Below are 23,171 nucleotides of genomic sequence, written 5' to 3' on the forward strand. Positions count from 1 at the left end.
AATTCACACTTTATCAGCCAGCACCCCATTTTTATCTAATGATGCCCCGAATCACCCCAAATCTAATGATACCCCACACCACACCAAATCTAATGATACCCCACACCACCCCAAATCTAATGATACCCCACACCACCCCAAATCTAATGACACCCCACACCACCCCAAATCTAATGATACCTCACACCACCCCAAATCTAATGATACCCCACACCACCCCAAATCTAATGATACCCCACACCACCCCAAATCTAATGATACCCCACACCACCCCAAATCTAATGATACCCCACACCACCCCAAATCTTATGATACCCCACACCACCCCAAATCTAATGATACCCCACACCACCCCAAATCTTATACCCCACACCACCCCAAATCTAATGATACCCCACACCACCCCAAATCTAATGATACTTCACACCACCCCAAATCTAATGATACTTCACACCACCCCAAATCTAATGATACCCCACCCCAAATCTTATGATACCCCACACCACCCCAAATCTAATGATACCTCACATCACCCCAAATCTAATGACACCCCACCCCAAATCTAATGATACCCCAAATCTAATGATACCCCACACCACCCCAAATCTAATGATACCCCACACCACCCCAAATCTAATGATACTTCACACCACCCCAAATCTAATGACACCCCACCCCAAAATCTAACGATACCCCAAATCTAATGATACCCCACACCACCCCAAATCTAATGACACCCCACCCCAAAATCTAACGATACCCCAAATCTAATGACACCCCACAATCTAATGATACCCCAAACCACCCCAAATCTAATGATACCTCACACCACCCCAAATCTAATGACACCCCACAATCTAATGATACCCCAAACCACCCCAAATCTAATGATACCTCACACCACCCCAAATCTAATGACACCCCACCCCACCCCAAATCTAATGACACCCCACCCTAATGATACACCACCCCAAATCTAATGATACCCCACACCATCCCAAATCTAACGATACCTCACACCACCCCAAATCTAATGATACCCCACACCACCCCAAATCTAATGACATCTCACCCCAAATCTAATGATAACCCAAATCTAATGATACCCCACACCACCCCAAATCTAATGATACCTCACACCACCCCAAATCTAATTATACCCCACCCCACCCCAAATCAAATGATACCCCAAATCTAATGATACCCCACACCACCCCAAATCTAATGATACCTCACACCACCCCAAATCTAATGATACCCCACACCACCCCAAATCGAATGATACCCCACACCACCCCAAATCTAATGATACCCCACACCACCCCAAATCTAATGATACCCCACACCACCCCAAATCGAATGATACCCCACACCACCCCAAATCTAATGATACCCCACACCACCCCAAATCTAATGACACCCCACCCCACCCCAAATCTAATGATACCCCAAATCTAATGATACCCCACACCACCCCAAATCTAATGATACCCCACACTACTCCAAATCTAATGACACCCCACCCCAAATCTAACGATACCCCAAATCTAATGATACCCCACACCACCCCAAATCTAATGATACCCCACACCACCCCAAATCTAATGATACCCCACACCACCCCAAATCTAATGATACCTCACACCACCCCAAATCTAATGATACCCCACACCACCCCAAATCTAATGATACCCCACACCACCCCAAATCTAATGATACCTCACACCACCCCAAATCTAATGATACCCCACACCACCCCAAATCTAATGATACCCCACACCAAGGTAACCTCTCATCACTCTGTCTACAGGTAGATGGTTTGGTGAGGTAACCTCTCATCACTCTGTCTACAGGTAGATGGTTTGGTGAGTTAACCTCTCATCACTCTGTCTACAGGTAGATGGCTTGGTGAGGGTGAATGGAGAGACTCTCCCGTCCTCCCCGCCTTCCTCAGCCCTTCAATCCCCCTCCTCACCCATTCACTCCCCCCCACCCACCGAACACCCTGGTGCCAATCAGAAGACACAGGTGTCGGCCGTCAGCGCCCTGATTGGAGGGAGGAACTGTGTTGTCACGACGACCATCGTGACGGAACTCACCCAGACACACCTGCAGCCACGTCCGTTAGATATGCTCAGCAACACACAGGTGGGGAGCCACACCCACTCTCATTCATTTATTGATTGACATTTGGTTGATTGATTGAATGGTTCTGATGCTCTTGGTTCCTTATTGATTGTCTGTTAGGTGAACAGCTCCATGGCATTGTCAAGGAGATCAGGGGAGGAGGCGGGGTCTGACTCTTCATTGCTTAGCAACCAGCACACCTACTCATCCTCGGTGACAGGTACGATGATATTACCCAGATTCCTGTTGCTGGGTGAACCAGGTTAGCGTTAATGCTGCTGCTGTAGCTAACACACTGTGTGTGTTTCCCTCCACAGGAGGACTGGAGGGGAGCAGTGGGACGGTGAGTACCATTTATAGCTCAGCATTCTCATTCTACAACTTGACCTTTATTCTAAAACCTGACCTTCATACTACAACTTGATCTTTATTCTCGAACCTGACCTTCATTCTAGAACTTGACCTTTATTCTAGAACCTGACCTTCATACTACAACTTGACCTTTATTCTAGAACCCGACTTTCATACTACAACTTGATTTTTATTCTAGAACCTGACCTTCATACTACAACTTGACCTTTATTCTAGAACCTGACCTTCATACTTCAACTTGACCTTTATTCTAGAACCCGACTTTCATACTACAACTTGATTTTTATTCTAGAACCTGACCTTCATACTACAACTTGATCTTTATTCTAGAACCTGACCTGCATTCTAGAACTTGATCTTTATTCTAGAACCTGACTTTCATACTACAACTTGATCTTCATTCTAGAACCTGACCTTCATTCTACAACTTGATCTTTATTCTAGAACCTGACCTTCATACTACAACTTGATCTTTATTCTAGAACTTGACCTTCAGTCTACAACTTGATCTTTATTCTAGAACCTGACCTTCATTCTAGAACTTGATTTTTATTCTAGAAACTGACGTTGATTCTACAACTTGATCTTTATTTTAGAACCTGACCTTCATACTACAACTTTATCTTTATTCTAGAACCTGACCTTCATACTACAACTTGATCTTTATTCTAGAACCTGGCCTTCAGTCTACAACTTGATCTTTATTCTAGAACCTGGCCTTCAGTCTACAACTTGACTTTTATTCTAGAATCTGACCTTCATTCTACAACTTGATCTTTATTCTAGAACCTGACCTTCATACTACAACTTGATATTTATTCTAGAACCTGACCTTCATTCTACAACATGACCTATATTCTAGAACCTGACCTTCATTCTACAACTTGACCTTTATTCTAGAACCTGATGTTGATTCTAGAACTTGATCTTTATTCTAGAACCTGACCTTCATTCTAGAACTTTATTTTTATTCATAGAACCCGATGTTGATTCTAGAACTTGATCTTTATTCTAGAACCTGACTTTCATACTACATATTGATCTTCATTCTAGAACCTGACCTTCATTCTACAACTTGACCTTTCTTCTAGAACCTGACCTTCATACTACAACTTGATCTTTATTCTAGAACCTGACCTTCATACTACAACTTGATCTTTATTCTAGAACCTGACCTGCATTCTAGAACTTGATCTTTATTCTATAACCTGACTTTCATACTACAACTTGATCTTCATTCTAGAACCTGACCTTCATTCTACAACTTGATCTTTATTCTAGAACCTGACTTTCATACTACAACTTGATCTTTATTCTAGAACCTGACCTTCAGTCTACAACTTGATCTTTATTCTAGAACCTGGCCTTCAGTCTACAACTTGATTTTTATTCTAGAACCTGACCTTCATTCTACAACTTGACCTTTATTCTAGAACCTGACCTTCATACTACAACTTGATCTTTATTCTAGAACCTGACCTTCATTCCACAACTTGACCTATATTCTAGAACCTGACCTTCATTCTACAACTTGACCTTTATTCTAGAACCTGATGTCGATTCTAGAACTTGATCTTTATTCTAGAACCTGACCTTCATTCTAGAACTTGATTTTTATTCATAGAACCCGATGTTGATTCTAGAACTTGATCTTTATTCTAGAACCTGACTTTCATACTACAACTTGACCTATATTCTAGAACCTGACCTTCATTCTAGAACTTGACCTTTATTGTAGAACCTGACCTTCATACTAGAACTTGATCTTTATTCTAGAACTTTGCCTGTCCTCTCGTCTCACATTTCCTTTCCTTTCCTTGTGTGTGTGTGTGTGTGTGTGTGTGTGTGTGTGTGTGTGTGTGGTAGATGGAGAGCCCCATGTTGAACCTGGCTAAGCGTGTAGATCACTGGGTGTGGAACCCTGAGGATGAGAGGAGACGACAGGAGAAGTGGCAGCAGGAGCAGGAGAGATTCCTACAGGTGTGTGAGAGGAGACTACAGGAGAGGAGATAACAGGAAAGGAGATAACAGGAGAGGAGACTACAGGAGAGGAGATAACAGGAGAGATTCCTACAGGTGTGTGAGAGGAGACTACAGGAGAGGTGATAACAGGAGAGGGGATAACAGGAGAGGGGATAACAGGAGAGGGGATAACAGGAGAGGAGACTACAGGAGAGGTGACAACAGGAGAGGAGATAACAGGAGAGGAGATAACAAGAGAGGATACTACAGGAGAGGAGATAACAGGAGAGGAGATAACAGGAGAGGAGACTACAGGAGAGGAGATAACATGAGAGGAGATAACAGGAGAGATTCCTACAGGTATGTGAGAGGAGACTACAGGAGAGGTGATAACAGGAGAGGAGACTACAGGAGAGGTGATAACAGGAGAGGAGATAACAGTAGAGATTCCTACAGGTGTGAAAGGAGACTACTGGAGAGGAGATAACAGGAGAGATTCCTACAGGTGTGTGAGAGGAGACTACAAGAGATATGATAACAGGAGAGGAGATAACAGGAGAGATTCCTACAGGTGTGTGGGAGGAGACTACAGGAGAGGAGATAACAGGAGAGGAGATAATAGGAGAGGAGATAACAGTAGAGATTCCTATAGGTGTGTGAATGGAGACTACAGGAGAAGAGACTATAGGAGAGGAGACTACAGGAGAGGAGACTACAGGAGAGGAGACTACAGGAGAGGTGATAACAGGAGAGGAGATAAAAGGAGAGATTCCTACAGGTGTGTGAGAGGAGACTACAGGAGAGATGATAACAGGAGAGGAGACTACAGGAGAGATTCCTACAGGTGTGTGAGAGGAGACTACAGGAGAGGAGATAATAGGAGAGGAGATAACAGGAGAGGTGACAACAGGAGAGGGGATAACAGGAGAGGAGATAATAGGAGAGGAGATAACTGGAGAGGAGACTACAGGAGAGACGATAACAGGAGAGGAGATAACAGGAGAGGAGATAACAGGAGAGGGGATAACAGGAGAGGGGATAACAGGAGAGGAGATAACAGGAGAGGGGATAACAGGAGAGGAGATAACAGGAGAGGTGACTACAGGAGAGGAGACTACATGAGAGGGACAGGGACAGTGGAGGAGGATAGTTACAGCCAGGTATGGGACAGGGACAGTGGAGGAGGACAGTTACAGCCAGGTATGGGACAGGGACAGTGGAGGAGGACAGTTACAGCCAGGTATGGGACAGGGACAGGGACAGTGGAGGAGGACAGTTACAGCCAGGTATGGGACAGGGACAGTGGAGGAGGATAGTTACAGCCAGGTATGGGACAGGGACAGTGGAGGAGGATAGTTACAGCCAGGTATGGGACAGGGACAGGGACAGTGGAGGAGGACAGTTACAGCCAGGTATGGGACAGGGACAGTGGAGGAGGACAGTTACAGCCAGGTATGGGACAGGGACAGTGGAGGAGGACAGTTACAGCCAGGTATGGGACAGGGACAGTGGAGGAGGATAGTTACAGCCAGGTATGGGACAGGGACAGGGACAATGGAGGAGGATAGTTACAGCCAGGTATGGGACAGGGACAGGGACAGTGGAGGAGGACAGTTACAGCCAGGTATGGGACAGGGACAGTGGAGGAGGATAGTTACAGCCAGGTATGGGACAGGGACAGTGGAGGAGGATAGTTACAGCCAGGTATGGGACAGGGACAGTGGAGGAGGATAGTTACAGCCAGGTATGGGACAGGGACAGGGACAGTGGAGGAGGATAGTTACAGCCAGGTATGGGACAGGGACAGTGGAGGAGGATAGTTACAGCCAGGTATGGGACAGGGACAGGGACAGTGGAGGAGGATAGTTACAGCCAGGTATGGGACAGGGACAGTGGAGGAGGACAGTTACAGCCAGGTATGGGACAGGGACAGTGGAGGAGGATAGTTACAGCCAGGTATGGGACAGGGACAGTGGAGGAGGATAGTTACAGCCAGGTATGGGACAGGGACAGGGACAGTGGAGGAGGACAGTTACAGCCAGGTATGGGACAGGGACAGGGACAATGGAGGAGGACAGTTACAGCCAGGTATGGGACAGGGACAGTGGAGGAGGACAGTTACAGCCAGGTATGGGACAGGGACAGGGACAGTGGAGGAGGATAGTTACAGCCAGGTATGGGACAGGGACAGTGGAGGAGGACAGTTACAGCCAGGTATGGGACAGGGACAGTGGAGGAGGATAGTTACAGCCAGGTATGGGACAGGGACAGGGACAGTGGAGGAGGATAGTTACAGCCAGGTATGGGACAGGGACAGGGACAGTGGTGGAGGATAGTTACAGCCAGGTATGGGACAGGGACAGGGACAGTGGAGGAGGATAGTTACAGCCAGGTATGGGACAGGGACAGTGGAGGAGGATAGTTACAGCCAGGTATGGGACAGGGACAGGGACAGTGGAGGAGGATAGTTACAGCCAGGTATGGGACAGGGACAGTGGAGGAGGATAGTTACAGCCAGGTATGGGACAGGGACAGTGGAGGAGGACAGTTACAGCCAGGTATGGGACAGGGACAGGGACAGTGGAGGAGGATAGTTACAGCCAGGTATGGGACAGGGACAGTGGAGGAGGACAGTTACAGCCAGGTATGGGACAGGGACAGGGACAGTGGAGGAGGATAGTTACAGCCAGGTATGGGACAGGGACAGTGGAGGAGGATAGTTACAGCCAGGTATGGGACAGGGACAGGGACAGTGGAGGAGGATAGTTACAGCCAGGTATGGGACAGGGACAGTGGAGGAGGACAGTTACAGCCAGGTATGGGACAGGGACAGTGGAGGAGGATAGTTACAGCCAGGTATGGGACAGGGACAGTGGAGGAGGATAGTTACAGCCAGGTATGGGACAGGGACAGGGACAGTGGAGGAGGACAGTTACAGCCAGGTATGGGACAGGGACAGGGACAATGGAGGAGGACAGTTACAGCCAGGTATGGGACAGGGACAGTGGAGGAGGACAGTTACAGCCAGGTATGGGACAGGGACAGGGACAGTGGAGGAGGATAGTTACAGCCAGGTATGGGACAGGGACAGTGGAGGAGGACAGTTACAGCCAGGTATGGGACAGGGACAGTGGAGGAGGATAGTTACAGCCAGGTATGGGACAGGGACAGGGACAGTGGAGGAGGATAGTTACAGCCAGGTATGGGACAGGGACAGGGACAGTGGTGGAGGATAGTTACAGCCAGGTATGGGACAGGGACAGGGACAGTGGAGGAGGATAGTTACAGCCAGGTATGGGACAGGGACAGTGGAGGAGGATAGTTACAGCCAGGTATGGGACAGGGACAGGGACAGTGGAGGAGGATAGTTACAGCCAGGTATGGGACAGGGACAGTGGAGGAGGATAGTTACAGCCAGGTATGGGACAGGGACAGTGGAGGAGGACAGTTACAGCCAGGTATGGGACAGGGACAGGGACAGTGGAGGAGGATAGTTACAGCCAGGTATGGGACAGGGACAGTGGAGGAGGACAGTTACAGCCAGGTATGGGACAGGGACAGGGACAGTGGAGGAGGATAGTTACAGCCAGGTATGGGACAGGGACAGGGACAGTGGAGGAGGACAGTTACAGCCAGGTATGGGACAGGGACAGTGGAGGAGGATAGTTACAGCCAGGTATGGGACAGGGACAGGGACAGTGGAGGAGGATAGTTACAGCCAGGTATGGGACAGGGACAGTGGAGGAGGACAGTTACAGCCAGGTATGGGACAGGGACAGTGGAGGAGGATAGTTACAGCCAGGTATGGGACAGGGACAGTGGAGGAGGATAGTTACAGCCAGGTATGGGACAGGGACAGGGACAGTGGAGGAGGACAGTTACAGCCAGGTATGGGACAGGGACAGGGACAATGGAGGAGGACAGTTACAGCCAGGTATGGGACAGGGACAGTGGAGGAGGACAGTTACAGCCAGGTATGGGACAGGGACAGGGACAGTGGAGGAGGATAGTTACAGCCAGGTATGGGACAGGGACAGTGGAGGAGGACAGTTACAGCCAGGTATGGGACAGGGACAGTGGAGGAGGATAGTTACAGCCAGGTATGGGACAGGGACAGGGACAGTGGAGGAGGATAGTTACAGCCAGGTATGGGACAGGGACAGGGACAGTGGTGGAGGATAGTTACAGCCAGGTATGGGACAGGGACAGGGACAGTGGAGGAGGATAGTTACAGCCAGGTATGGGACAGGGACAGTGGAGGAGGATAGTTACAGCCAGGTATGGGACAGGGACAGGGACAGTGGAGGAGGATAGTTACAGCCAGGTATGGGACAGGGACAGTGGAGGAGGATAGTTACAGCCAGGTATGGGACAGGGACAGTGGAGGAGGACAGTTACAGCCAGGTATGGGACAGGGACAGGGACAGTGGAGGAGGATAGTTACAGCCAGGTATGGGACAGGGACAGTGGAGGAGGACAGTTACAGCCAGGTATGGGACAGGGACAGGGACAGTGGAGGAGGATAGTTACAGCCAGGTATGGGACAGGGACAGGGACAGTGGAGGAGGACAGTTACAGCCAGGTATGGGACAGGGACAGTGGAGGAGGACAGTTACAGTGGAGGAGGACAGTTACAGCCAGGTATGGGACAGGGACAGTGGAGGAGGATAGTTACAGCCAGGTATGGGACAGGGACAGTGGAGGAGGACAGTTACAGCCAGGTATGGGACAGGGACAGTGGAGGAGGATAGTTACAGCCAGGTATGGGACAGGGACAGTGGAGGAGGACAGTTACAGTCAGGTATGGGACAGGGACAGTGGAGGAGGATAGTTACAGCCAGGTATGGGACAGGGACAGGGACAGTGGAGGAGGACAGTTACAGCCAGGTATGGGACAGGGACAGTGGAGGAGGACAGTTACAGCCAGGTATGGGACAGGGACAGTGGAGGAGGATAGTTACAGCCAGGTATGGGACAGGGACAGGGACAGTGGAGGAGGATAGTTACAGCCAGGTATGGGACAGGGACAGTGGAGGAGGACAGTTACAGCCAGGTATGGGACAGGGACAGTGGAGGAGGATAGTTACAGTCAGGTATGGGACAGGGACAGTGGAGGAGGATAGTTACAGTCAGGTATGGGACAGGGACAGTGGAGGAGGACAGTTACAGTCAGGTATGGGACAGGGACAGGGCCAGTGGAGGAGGATAGTTACAGTCAGGTATGGGACAGGGACAGTGGAGGAGGATAGTTACAGCCAGGTATGGGACAGGGACAGGGACAGTGGAGGAGGATAGTTACAGCCAGGTATGGGACAGGGACAGGGACAGTAGAGGAGGATAGTTACAGTCAGGTATGGGACAGGGACAGTGGAGGAGGATAGTTACAGCCAGGTATGGGACAGGGACAGTGGAGGAGGATAGTTACAGCCAGGTATGGGACAGGGACAGTGGAGGAGGACAGTTACAGCCAGGTATGGGACAGGGACAGTGGAGGAGGATAGTTACAGTCAGGTATGGGACAGGGACAGGGACAGTGGAGGAGGATAGTTACAGTCAGGTATGGGACAGGGACAGTGGAGGAGGACAGTTACAGCCAGGTATGGGACAGGGACAGTGGAGGAGGACAGTTACAGCCAGGTATGGGACAGGGACAGGGACAGTGGAGGAGGACAGTTACAGCCAGGTATGGGACAGGGACAGTGGAGGAGGACAGTTACAGTGGAGGAGGACAGTTACAGCCAGGTATGGGACAGGGACAGTGGAGGAGGACAGTTACAGCCAGGTATGGGACAGGGACAGGGACAGTGGAGGAGGATAGTTACAGCCAGGTATGGGACAGGGACAGTGGAGGAGGACAGTTACAGCCAGGTATGGGACAGGGACAGGGACAGTGGAGGAGGATAGTTACAGCCAGGTATGGGACAGGGACAGTGGAGGAGGATAGTTACAGTCAGGTATGGGACAGGGACAGTGGAGGAGGATAGTTACAGCCAGGTATGGGACAGGGACAGGGACAGTGGAGGAGGATAGTTACAGCCAGGTATGGGACAGGGACAGGGACAGTGGAGGAGGACAGTTACAGCCAGGTATGGGACAGGGACAGTGGAGGAGGATAGTTACAGCCAGGTATGGGACAGGGACAGTGGAGGAGGATAGTTACAGTCAGGTATGGGACAGGGACAGTGGAGGAGGACAGTTACAGCCAGGTATGAGACAGGGACAGTGGAGGAGGATAGTTACAGCCAGGTATGGGACAGGGACAGTGGAGGAGGACAGTTACAGCCAGGTATGGGACAGGGACAGTGGAGGAGGATAGTTACAGCCAGGTATGGGACAGGGACAGTGGAGGAGGATAGTTACAGCCAGGTATGGGACAGGGACAGGGACAGTGGAGGAGGACAGTTACAGCCAGGTATGGGACAGGGACAGTGGAGGAGGATAGTTACAGTCAGGTATGGGACAGGGACAGTGGAGGAGGATAGTTACAGCCAGGTATGGGACAGGGACAGTGGAGGAGGACAGTTACAGCCAGGTATGGGACAGGGACAGTGGAGGAGGATAGTTACAGCCAGGTATGGGACAGGGACAGTGGAGGAGGACAGTTACAGCCAGGTATGGGACAGGGACAGTGGAGGAGGACAGTTACAGCCAGGTATGGGACAGGGACAGGGACAGTGGAGGAGGATAGTTACAGCCAGGTATGGGACAGGGACAGGGACAGTGGAGGAGGACAGTTACAGCCAGGTATGGGACAGGGACAGTGGAGGAGGATAGTTACAGCCAGGTATGAGACAGGGACAGTGGAGGAGGACAGTTACAGCCAGGTATGGGACAGGGACAGGGACAGGGACAGTGGAGGAGGACAGTTACAGCCAGGTATGGGACAGGGACAGGGACAGTGGAGGAGGATAGTTACAGCCAGGTATGGGACAGGGACAGTGGAGGAGGATAGTTACAGCCAGGTATGGGACAGGGACAGTGGAGGAGGACAGTTACAGCCAGGTATGGGACAGGGACAGGGACAGTGGAGGAGGATAGTTACAGCCAGGTATGGGACAGGGACAGTGGAGGAGGACAGTTACAGCCAGGTATGGGACAGGGACAGTGGAGGAGGACAGTTACAGTCAGGTATGGGACAGGGACAGGGACAGTGGAGGAGGACAGTTACAGCCAGGTATGGGACAGGGACAGGGACAGTGGAGGAGGATAGTTACAGCCAGGTATGGGACAGGGACAGGGACAGTGGAGGAGGATAGTTACAGCCAGGTATGGGACAGGGACAGGGACAGTGGAGGAGGATAGTTACAGCCAGGTATGGGACAGGGACAGTGGAGGAGGATAGTTACAGCCAGGTATGGGACAGGGACAGTGGAGGAGGACAGTTACAGCCAGGTATGGGACAGGGACAGGGACAGTGGAGGAGGATAGTTACAGCCAGGTATGGGACAGGGACAGTGGAGGAGGACAGTTACAGCCAGGTATGGGACAGGGACAGGGACAGTGGAGGAGGATAGTTACAGCCAGGTATGGGACAGGGACAGTGGAGGAGGATAGTTACAGCCAGGTATGGGACAGGGACAGTGGAGGAGGACAGTTACAGCCAGGTATGGGACAGGGACAGTGGAGGAGGACAGTTACAGTCAGGTATGGGACAGGGACAGTGGAGGAGGATAGTTACAGCCAGGTATGGGACAGGGACAGTGGAGGAGGATAGTTACAGCCAGGTATGGGACAGGGACAGTGGAGGAGGACAGTTACAGCCAGGTATGGGACAGGGACAGGGACAGTGGAGGAGGATAGTTACAGCCAGGTATGGGACAGGGACAGTGGAGGAGGATAGTTACAGCCAGGTATGGGACAGGGACAGTGGAGGAGGATAGTTACAGCCAGGTATGGGACAGGGACAGTGGAGGAGGACAGTTACAGTCAGGTATGGGACAGGAACAGGGACAGTGGAGGAGGACAGTTACAGCCAGGTATGGGACAGGGACAGTGGAGGAGGATAGTTACAGCCAGGTATGGGACAGGGACAGTGGAGGAGGATAGTTACAGCCAGGTATGGGACAGGGACAGTGGAGGAGGATAGTTACAGCCAGGTATGGGACAGGGACAGTGGAGGAGGATAGTTACAGCCAGGTATGGGACAGGGACAGTGGAGGAGGACAGTTACAGCCAGGTATGGGACAGGGACAGTGGAGGAGGATAGTTACAGCCAGGTATGGGACAGGGACAGTGGAGGAGGATAGTTACAGCCAGGTATGGGACAGGGACAGTGGAGGAGGACAGTTACAGCCAGGTATGGGACAGGGACAGTGGAGGAGGATAGTTACAGCCAGGTATGGGACAGGGACAGGGACAGTGGAGGAGGACAGTTACAGCCAGGTATGGGACAGGGACAGTGGAGGAGGATAGTTACAGTCAGGTATGGGACAGGGACAGTGGAGGAGGACAGTTACAGCCAGGTATGGGACAGGGACAGTGGAGGAGGATAGTTACAGCCAGGTATGGGACAGGGACAGGGACAGTGGAGGAGGATAGTTACAGCCAGGTATGGGACAGGGACAGTGGAGGAGGATAGTTACAGCCAGGTATGGGACAGGGACAGTGGAGGAGGACAGTTACAGCCAGGTATGGGACAGGGACAGGGACAGTGGAGGAGGATAGTTACAGCCAGGTATGGGACAGGGACAGTGGAGGAGGACAGTTACAGCCAGGTATGGGACAGGGACAGTGGAGGAGGACAGTTACAGTCAGGTATGGGACAGGGACAGGGACAGTGGAGGAGGACAGTTACAGCCAGGTATGGGACAGGGACAGGGACAGTGGAGGAGGATAGTTACAGCCAGGTATGGGACAGGGACAGGGACAGTGGAGGAGGATAGTTACAGCCAGGTATGGGACAGGGACAGGGACAGTGGAGGAGGATAGTTACAGCCAGGTATGGGACAGGGACAGTGGAGGAGGATAGTTACAGCCAGGTATGGGACAGGGACAGTGGAGGAGGACAGTTACAGCCAGGTATGGGACAGGGACAGGGACAGTGGAGGAGGATAGTTACAGCCAGGTATGGGACAGGGACAGTGGAGGAGGACAGTTACAGCCAGGTATGGGACAGGGACAGGGACAGTGGAGGAGGACAGTTACAGCCAGGTATGGGACAGGGACAGTGGAGGAGGATAGTTACAGCCAGGTATGGGACAGGGACAGTGGAGGAGGATAGTTACAGCCAGGTATGGGACAGGGACAGGGACAGTGGAGGAGGATAGTTACAGCCAGGTATGGGACAGGGACAGGGACAGTGGGGGAGGATAGTTACAGCCAGGTATGGGACAGGGACAGTGGAGGAGGATAGTTACAGCCAGGTATGGGACAGGGACAGGGACAGTGGGGGGGGATAGTTACAGCCAGGTATGGGACAGGGACAGTGGAGGAGGACAGTTACAGCCAGGTATGGGACAGGGACAGTGGAGGAGGACAGTTACAGTCAGGTATGGGACAGGGACAGTGGAGGAGGACAGTTACAGTCAGGTATGGGACAGGAACAGGGACAGTGGAGGAGGACAGTTACAGCCAGGTATGGGACAGGGACAGTGGAGGAGGACAGTTACAGTCAGGTATGGGACAGGAACAGGGACAGTGGAGGAGGACAGTTACAGCCAGGTATGGGACAGGGACAGTGGAGGAGGATAGTTACAGCCAGGTATGGGACAGGGACAGTGGAGGAGGATAGTTACAGCCAGGTATGGGACAGGGACAGTGGAGGAGGATAGTTACAGCCAGGTATGGGACAGGGACAGTGGAGGAGGATAGTTACAGCCAGGTATGGGACAGGGACAGGGACAGTGGAGGAGGATAGTTACAGCCAGGTATGGGACAGGGACAGGGACAGTGGGGGAGGATAGTTACAGCCAGGTATGGGACAGGGACAGTGGAGGAGGATAGTTACAGCCAGGTATGGGACAGGGACAGGGACAGTGGGGGGGGATAGTTACAGCCAGGTATGGGACAGGGACAGTGGAGGAGGACAGTTACAGCCAGGTATGGGACAGGGACAGTGGAGGAGGACAGTTACAGTCAGGTATGGGACAGGGACAGTGGAGGAGGACAGTTACAGTCAGGTATGGGACAGGAACAGGGACAGTGGAGGAGGACAGTTACAGCCAGGTATGGGACAGGGACAGTGGAGGAGGATAGTTACAGCCAGGTATGGGACAGGGACAGTGGAGGAGGATAGTTACAGCCAGGTATGGGACAGGGACAGTGGAGGAGGACAGTTACAGCCAGGTATGGGACAGGGACAGTGGAGGAGGACAGTTACAGCCAGGTATGGGACAGGGACAGGGACAGTGGAGGAGGATAGTTACAGCCAGGTATGGGACAGGGACAGTGGAGGAGGACAGTTACAGCCAGGTATGGGACAGGGACAGGGACAGTGGAGGAGGATAGTTACAGCCAGGTATGGGACAGGGACAGTGGAGGAGGATAGTTACAGCCAGGTATGGGACAGGGACAGTGGAGGAGGACAGTTACAGCCAGGTATGGGACAGGGACAGTGGAGGAGGACAGTTACAGTCAGGTATGGGACAGGGACAGTGGAGGAGGATAGTTACAGCCAGGTATGGGACAGGGACAGTGGAGGAGGATAGTTACAGCCAGGTATGGGACAGGGACAGTGGAGGAGGACAGTTACAGCCAGGTATGGGACAGGGACAGGGACAGTGGAGGAGGATAGTTACAGCCAGGTATGGGACAGGGACAGTGGAGGAGGATAGTTACAGCCAGGTATGGGACAGGGACAGTGGAGGAGGATAGTTACAGCCAGGTATGGGACAGGGACAGTGGAGGAGGACAGTTACAGTCAGGTATGGGACAGGAACAGGGACAGTGGAGGAGGACAGTTACAGCCAGGTATGGGACAGGGACAGTGGAGGAGGATAGTTACAGCCAGGTATGGGACAGGGACAGTGGAGGAGGATAGTTACAGCCAGGTATGGGACAGGGACAGTGGAGGAGGATAGTTACAGCCAGGTATGGGACAGGGACAGTGGAGGAGGACAGTTACAGCCAGGTATGGGACAGGGACAGGGACAGTGGAGGAGGATAGTTACAGCCAGGTATGGGACAGGGACAGTGGAGGAGGATAGTTACAGCCAGGTATGGGACAGGGACAGTGGAGGAGGACAGTTACAGCCAGGTATGGGACAGGGACAGTGGAGGAGGACAGTTACAGTCAGGTATGGGACAGGGACAGTGGAGGAGGATAGTTACAGCCAGGTATGGGACAGGGACAGTGGAGGAGGATAGTTACAGCCAGGTATGGGACAGGGACAGTGGAGGAGGACAGTTACAGCCAGGTATGGGACAGGGACAGGGACAGTGGAGGAGGATAGTTACAGCCAGGTATGGGACAGGGACAGTGGAGGAGGATAGTTACAGCCAGGTATGGGACAGGGACAGTGGAGGAGGATAGTTACAGCCAGGTATGGGACAGGGACAGTGGAGGAGGACAGTTACAGTCAGGTATGGGACAGGAACAGGGACAGTGGAGGAGGACAGTTACAGCCAGGTATGGGACAGGGACAGTGGAGGAGGATAGTTACAGCCAGGTATGGGACAGGGACAGTGGAGGAGGATAGTTACAGCCAGGTATGGGACAGGGACAGTGGAGGAGGATAGTTACAGCCAGGTATGGGACAGGGACAGTGGAGGAGGATAGTTACAGCCAGGTATGGGACAGGGACAGTGGAGGAGGACAGTTACAGCCAGGTATGGGACAGGGACAGTGGAGGAGGATAGTTACAGCCAGGTATGGGACAGGGACAGTGGAGGAGGATAGTTACAGCCAGGTATGGGACAGGGACAGTGGAGGAGGACAGTTACAGCCAGGTATGGGACAGGGACAGTGGAGGAGGATAGTTACAGCCAGGTATGGGACAGGGACAGGGACAGTGGAGGAGGACAGTTACAGCCAGGTATGGGACAGGGACAGTGGAGGAGGATAGTTACAGTCAGGTATGGGACAGGGACAGTGGAGGAGGACAGTTACAGCCAGGTATGGGACAGGGACAGTGGAGGAGGATAGTTACAGCCAGGTATGGGACAGGGACAGTGGAGGAGGACAGTTACAGCCAGGTATGGGACAGGGACAGTGGAGGAGGACAGTTACAGCCAGGTATGGGACAGGGACAGTGGAGGAGGATAGTTACAGCCAGGTATGGGACAGGGACAGGGACAGTGGAGGAGGATAGTTACAGCCAGGTATGGGACAGGGACAGTGGAGGAGGATAGTTACAGCCAGGTATGGGACAGGGACAGTGGAGGAGGACAGTTACAGCCAGGTATGGGACAGGGACAGGGACAGTGGAGGAGGATAGTTACAGCCAGGTATGGGACAGGGACAGTGGAGGAGGACAGTTACAGCCAGGTATGGGACAGGGACAGTGGAGGAGGACAGTTACAGTCAGGTATGGGACAGGGACAGGGACAGTGGAGGAGGACAGTTACAGCCAGGTATGGGACAGGGACAGGGACAGTGGAGGAGGATAGTTACAGCCAGGTATGGGACAGGGACAGGGACAGTGGAGGAGGATAGTTACAGCCAGGTATGGGACAGGGACAGGGACAGTGGAGGAGGATAGTTACAGCCAGGTATGGGACAGGGACAGTGGAGGAGGATAGTTACAGCCAGGTATGGGACAGGGACAGTGGAGGAGGACAGTTACAGCCAGGTATGGGACAGGGACAGGGACAGTGGAGGAGGATAGTTACAGCCAGGTATGGGACAGGGACAGTGGAGGAGGACAGTTACAGCCAGGTATGGGACAGGGACAGGGACAGTGGAGGAGGACAGTTACAGCCAGGTATGGGACAGGGACAGTGGAGGAGGATAGTTACAGCCAGGTATGGGACAGGGACAGTGGAGGAGGATAGTTACAGCCAGGTATGGGACAGGGACAGTGGAGGAGGATAGTTACAGCCAGGTATGGGACAGGGACAGTGGAGGAGGATAGTTACAGCCAGGTATGGGACAGGGACAGTGGAGGAGGACAGTTACAGCCAGGTATGGGACAGGGACAGTGGAGGAGGATAGTTACAGCCAGGTATGGGACAGGGACAGTGGAGGAGGATAGTTACAGCCAGGTATGGGACAGGGACAGTGGAGGAGGACAGTTACAGCCAGGTATGGGACAGGGACAGTGGAGGAGGATAGTTACAGCCAGGTATGGGACAGGGACAGGGACAGTGGAGGAGGACAGTTACAGCCAGGTATGGGACAGGGACAGTGGAGGAGGATAGTTACAGTCAGGTATGGGACAGGGACAGGGACAGTGGAGGAGGACAGTTACAGCCAGGTATGGGACAGGGACAGTGGAGGAGGATAGTTACAGTCAGGTATGGGACAGGGACAGTGGAGGAGGACAGTTACAGCCAGGTATGGGACAGGGACAGTGGAGGAGGACAGTTACAGCCAGGTATGGGACAGGGACAGTGGAGGAGGATAGTTACAGCCAGGTATGGGACAGGGACAGTGGAGGAGGACAGTTACAGCCAGGTATGGGACAGGGACAGTGGAGGAGGACAGTTACAGCCAGGTATGGGACAGGGACAGTGGGGGAGGATAGTTACAGCCAGGTATGGGACAGGGACAGTGGAGGAGGATAGTTACAGCCAGGTATGGGACAGGGACAGGGACAGTGGAGGAGGACAGTTACAGCCAGGTATGGGACAGGGACAGTGGAGGAGGATAGTTACAGCCAGGTATGGGACAGGGACAGGGACAGTGGAGGAGGACAGTTACAGCCAGGTATGGGACAGGGACAGGGACAGTGGGGGAGGATAGTTACAGCCAGGTATGGGACAGGGACAGTGGAGGAGGATAGTTACAGCCAGGTATGGGACAGGGACAGGGACAGTGGGGGGGGATAGTTACAGCCAGGTATGGGACAGGGACAGTGGAGGAGGACAGTTACAGCCAGGTATGGGACAGGGACAGTGGAGGAGGACAGTTACAGTCAGGTATGGGACAGGGACAGTGGAGGAGGATAGTTACAGCCAGGTATGGGACAGGGACAGGGACAGTGGAGGAGGACAGTTACAGCCAGGTATGGGACAGGGACAGTGGAGGAGGACAGTTACAGCCAGGTATGGGACAGGGACAGGGACAGTGGAGGAGGACAGTTACAGCCAGGTATGGGACAGGGACAGTGGAGGAGGATAGTTACAGCCAGGTATGGGACAGGGACAGGGACAGTGGAGGAGGACAGTTACAGTCAGGTATGGGACAGGGACAGGGACAGTGGAGGAGGACAGTTACAGCCAGGTATGGGACAGGGACAATGGAGGAGGATAGTTACAGCCAGGTATGGGACAGGGACAGTGGAGGAGGACAGTTACAGCCAGGTATGGGACAGGGACAGGGACAGTGGAGGAGGATAGTTACAGCCAGGTATGGGACAGGGACAGTGGAGGAGGATAGTTACAGCCAGGTATGGGACAGGGACAGTGGAGGAGGACAGTTACAGCCAGGTATGGGACAGGGACAGGGACAGTGGAGGAGGATAGTTACAGCCAGGTATGGGACAGGGACAGTGGAGGAGGATAGTTACAGTCAGGTATGGGACAGGGACAGGGACAGTGGAGGAGGATAGTTACAGCCAGGTATGGGACAGGGACAGTGGAGGAGGATAGTTACAGCCAGGTATGGGACAGGGACAGTGGAGGAGGATAGTTACAGCCAGTTATGGGACAGGGACAGGGACAGTGGAGGAGGACAGTTACAGTCAGGTATGGGACAGGGACAGGGACAGTGGAGGAGGACAGTTACAGCCAGGTATGGGACAGGGACAATGGAGGAGGATAGTTACAGCCAGGTATGGGACAGGGACAGTGGAGGAGGACAGTTACAGCCAGGTATGGGACAGGGACAGGGACAGTGGAGGAGGATAGTTACAGCCAGGTATGGGACAGGGACAGTGGAGGAGGACAGTTACAGCCAGGTATGGGACAGGGACAGTGGAGGAGGATAGTTACAGCCAGGTATGGGACAGGGACAGTGGAGGAGGACAGTTACAGCCAGGTATGGGACAGGGACAGTGGAGGAGGATAGTTACAGCCAGGTATGGGACAGGGACAGGGACAGTGGAGGAGGACAGTTACAGTCAGGTATGGGACAGGGACAGGGACAGTGGAGGAGGACAGTTACAGCCAGGTATGGGACAGGGACAATGGAGGAGGATAGTTACAGCCAGGTATGGGACAGGGCCAGTGGAGGAGGACAGTTACAGCCAGGTATGGGACAGGGACAGGGACAGTGGAGGAGGATAGTTACAGCCAGGTATGGGACAGGGACAGTGGAGGAGGATAGTTACAGCCAGGTATGGGACAGGGACAGGGACAGTGGAGGAGGATAGTTACAGCCAGGTATGGGACAGGGACAGTGGAGGAGGACAGTTACAGCCAGGTATGGGACAGGGACAGTGGAGGAGGATAGTTACAGCCAGGTATGGGACAGGGACAGTGGAGGAGGATAGTTACAGCCAGGTATGGGACAGGGACAGTGGAGGAGGATAGTTACAGCCAGGTATGGGACAGGGACAGTGGAGGAGGACAGTTACAGCCAGGTATGGGACAGGGACAGGGACAGTGGGGGAGGATAGTTACAGCCAGGTATGGGACAGGGACAGTGGAGGACAGTTACAGCCAGGTATGGGACAGGGACAGTGGAGGAGGACAGTTACAGCCAGGTATGGGACAGGGACAGTGGAGGAGGATAGTTACAGCCAGGTATGGGACAGGGACAGTGGAGGAGGACAGTTACAGCCAGGTATGGGACAGGGACAGTGGAGGAGGACAGTTACAGCCAGGTATGGGACAGGGACAGGGACAGTGGGGGAGGATAGTTACAGCCAGGTATGGGACAGGGACAGTGGAGGAGGATAGTTACAGCCAGGTATGGGACAGGGACAGGGACAGTGGAGGAGGACAGTTACAGCCAGGTATGGGACAGGGACAGTGGAGGAGGATAGTTACAGCCAGGTATGGGACAGGGACAGGGACAGTGGAGGAGGACAGTTACAGCCAGGTATGGGACAGGGACAGGGACAGTGGGGGAGGATAGTTACAGCCAGGTATGGGACAGGGACAGTGGAGGAGGATAGTTACAGCCAGGTATGGGACAGGGACAGGGACAGTGGGGGAGGATAGTTACAGCCAGGTATGGGACAGGGACAGTGGAGGAGGACAGTTACAGCCAGGTATGGGACAGGGACAGTGGAGGAGGACAGTTACAGTCAGGTATGGGACAGGGACAGTGGAGGAGGATAGTTACAGCCAGGTATGGGACAGGGACAGGGACAGTGGAGGAGGACAGTTACAGCCAGGTATGGGACAGGGACAGTGGAGGAGGACAGTTACAGCCAGGTATGGGACAGGGACAGGGACAGTGGAGGAGGACAGTTACAGCCAGGTATGGGACAGGGACAGTGGAGGAGGATAGTTACAGCCAGGTATGGGACAGGGACAGGGACAGTGGAGGAGGACAGTTACAGTCAGGTATGGGACAGGGACAGGGACAGTGGAGGAGGACAGTTACAGCCAGGTATGGGACAGGGACAATGGAGGAGGATAGTTACAGCCAGGTATGGGACAGGGACAGTGGAGGAGGACAGTTACAGCCAGGTATGGGACAGGGACAGGGACAGTGGAGGAGGATAGTTACAGCCAGGTATGGGACAGGGACAGGGACAGTGGAGGAGGATAGTTACAGCCAGGTATGGGACAGGGGCAGTGGAGGAGGATAGTTACAGTCAGGTATGGGACAGGGACAGGGACAGTGGAGGAGGATAGTTACAGCCAGGTATGGGACAGGGACAGTGGAGGAGGACAGTTACAGCCAGGTATGGGACAGGGACAGTGGAGGAGGATAGTTACAGTCAGGTATGGGACAGGGACAGTGGAGGAGGACAGTTACAGCCAGGTATGGGACAGGGACAGTGGAGGAGGATAGTTACAGCCAGGTATGGGACAGGGACAGTGGAGGAGGACAGTTACAGCCAGGTATGGGACAGGGACAGGGACAGTGGAGGAGGATAGTTACAGCCAGGTATGGGACAGGGACAGTGGAGGAGGACAGTTACAGCCAGGTATGGGACAGGGACAGTGGAGGAGGACAGTTACAGCCAGGTATGGGACAGGGACAGTGGAGGAGGATAGTTACAGCCAGGTATGGGACAGGGACAGGGACAGTGGAGGAGGACAGTTACAGCCAGGTATGGGACAGGGACAGTGGAGGAGGATAGTTACAGCCAGGTATGGGACAGGGACAGGGACAGTGGAGGAGGATAGTTACAGCCAGGTATGGGACAGGGACAGTGGAGGAGGATAGTTACAGCCAGGTATGGGACAGGGACAGTGGAGGAGGATAGTTACAGCCAGGTATGGGACAGGGACAGGGACAGTGGAGGAGGATAGTTACAGCCAGGTATGGGACAGGGACAGTGGAGGAGGATAGTTACAGCCAGGTATGGGACAGGGACAATGGAGGAGGATAGTTACAGCCAGGTATGGGACAGGGACAGGGACAGTGGAGGAGGACAGTTACAGCCAGGTATGGGACAGGGACAGTGGAGGAGGATAGTTACAGCCAGGTATGGGACAGGGACAGTGGAGGATGATAGTTACAGCCAGGTATGGGACAGGGACAGTGGAGAAGGACAGTTACAGCCAGGTATGGGACAGGGACAGTGGAGGAGGATAGTTACAGCCAGGTATGGGACAGGGACAGTGGAGGAGGACAGTTACAGCCAGGTATGGGACAGGGACAGTGGAGGAGGACAGTTACAGCCAGGTATGGGACAGGGACAGTGGAGGAGGACAGTTACAGCCAGGTATGGGACAGGGACAGTGGAGGAGGATAGTTACAGTCAGGTATGGGACAGGGACAGTGGAGGAGGACAGTTACAGCCAGGTATGGGACAGGGACAGGGACAGTGGAGGAGGATAGTTACAGCCAGGTATGGGACAGGGACAGTGGAGGAGGACAGTTACAGCCAGGTATGGGACAGGGACAGTGGAGGAGGACAGTTACAGCCAGGTATGGGACAGGGACAGTGGAGGAGGATAGTTACAGCCAGGTATGGGACAGGGACAGGGACAGTGGAGGAGGACAGTTACAGCCAGGTATGGGACAGGGACAGTGGAGGAGGATAGTTACAGCCAGGTATGGGACAGGGACAGTGGAGGAGGACAGTTACAGCCAGGTATGGGACAGGGACAGTGGAGGAGGACAGTTACAGCCAGGTATGGGACAGGGACAGTGGAGGAGGATAGTTACAGCCAGGTATGGGACAGGGACAGTGGAGGAGGATAGTTACAGCCAGGTATGGGACAGGGACAGGGACAGTGGAGGAGGATAGTTACAGCCAGGTATGGGACAGGGACAGGGACAGTGGAGGAGGACAGTTACAGCCAGGTATGGGACAGGGACAGTGGAGGAGGATAGTTACAGCCAGGTATGGGACAGGGACAGGGACAGTGGAGGAGGATAGTTACAGCCAGGTATGGGACAGGGACAGGGACAGTGGAGGAGGACAGTTACAGCCAGGTATGGGACAGGGACAGGGACAGTGGAGGAGGATAGTTACAGCCAGGTATGGGACAGGGACAGTGGAGGAGGACAGTTACAGTCAGGTATGGGACAGGGACAGTGGAGG

At 53.3% G+C, this 23,171-nt stretch overlaps 1 protein-coding gene across 16 annotated transcripts in view; it reads left to right on the forward strand.

Moving 5' to 3' along the window:
• Window positions 1-23,171, forward strand: part of LOC110514204 (LIM and calponin homology domains-containing protein 1) — an 81,201-nt gene that overhangs the window by 39,076 nt on the left and 18,954 nt on the right. For all 16 annotated transcript variants that reach the window (XM_090188478.1, XM_090188479.1, XM_090188480.1 and 13 more), the window contains 4 exons: window positions 1,897-2,148; window positions 2,248-2,347; window positions 2,445-2,470; window positions 4,366-4,479. In XM_090188478.1, coding sequence (XP_090044604.1) covers window positions 1,897-2,148; window positions 2,248-2,347; window positions 2,445-2,470; window positions 4,366-4,479 — 492 coding nt within the window. The remainder of the gene's footprint in view (window positions 1-1,896; window positions 2,149-2,247; window positions 2,348-2,444; window positions 2,471-4,365; window positions 4,480-23,171) is intronic.

The sequence above is a fragment of the Oncorhynchus mykiss genome, chromosome 10 (genome assembly GCF_057628025.1).
Source record: "Oncorhynchus mykiss isolate SJ-2025 chromosome 10, ASM5762802v1, whole genome shotgun sequence".
Taxonomy (NCBI): domain Eukaryota; kingdom Metazoa; phylum Chordata; class Actinopteri; order Salmoniformes; family Salmonidae; genus Oncorhynchus; species Oncorhynchus mykiss.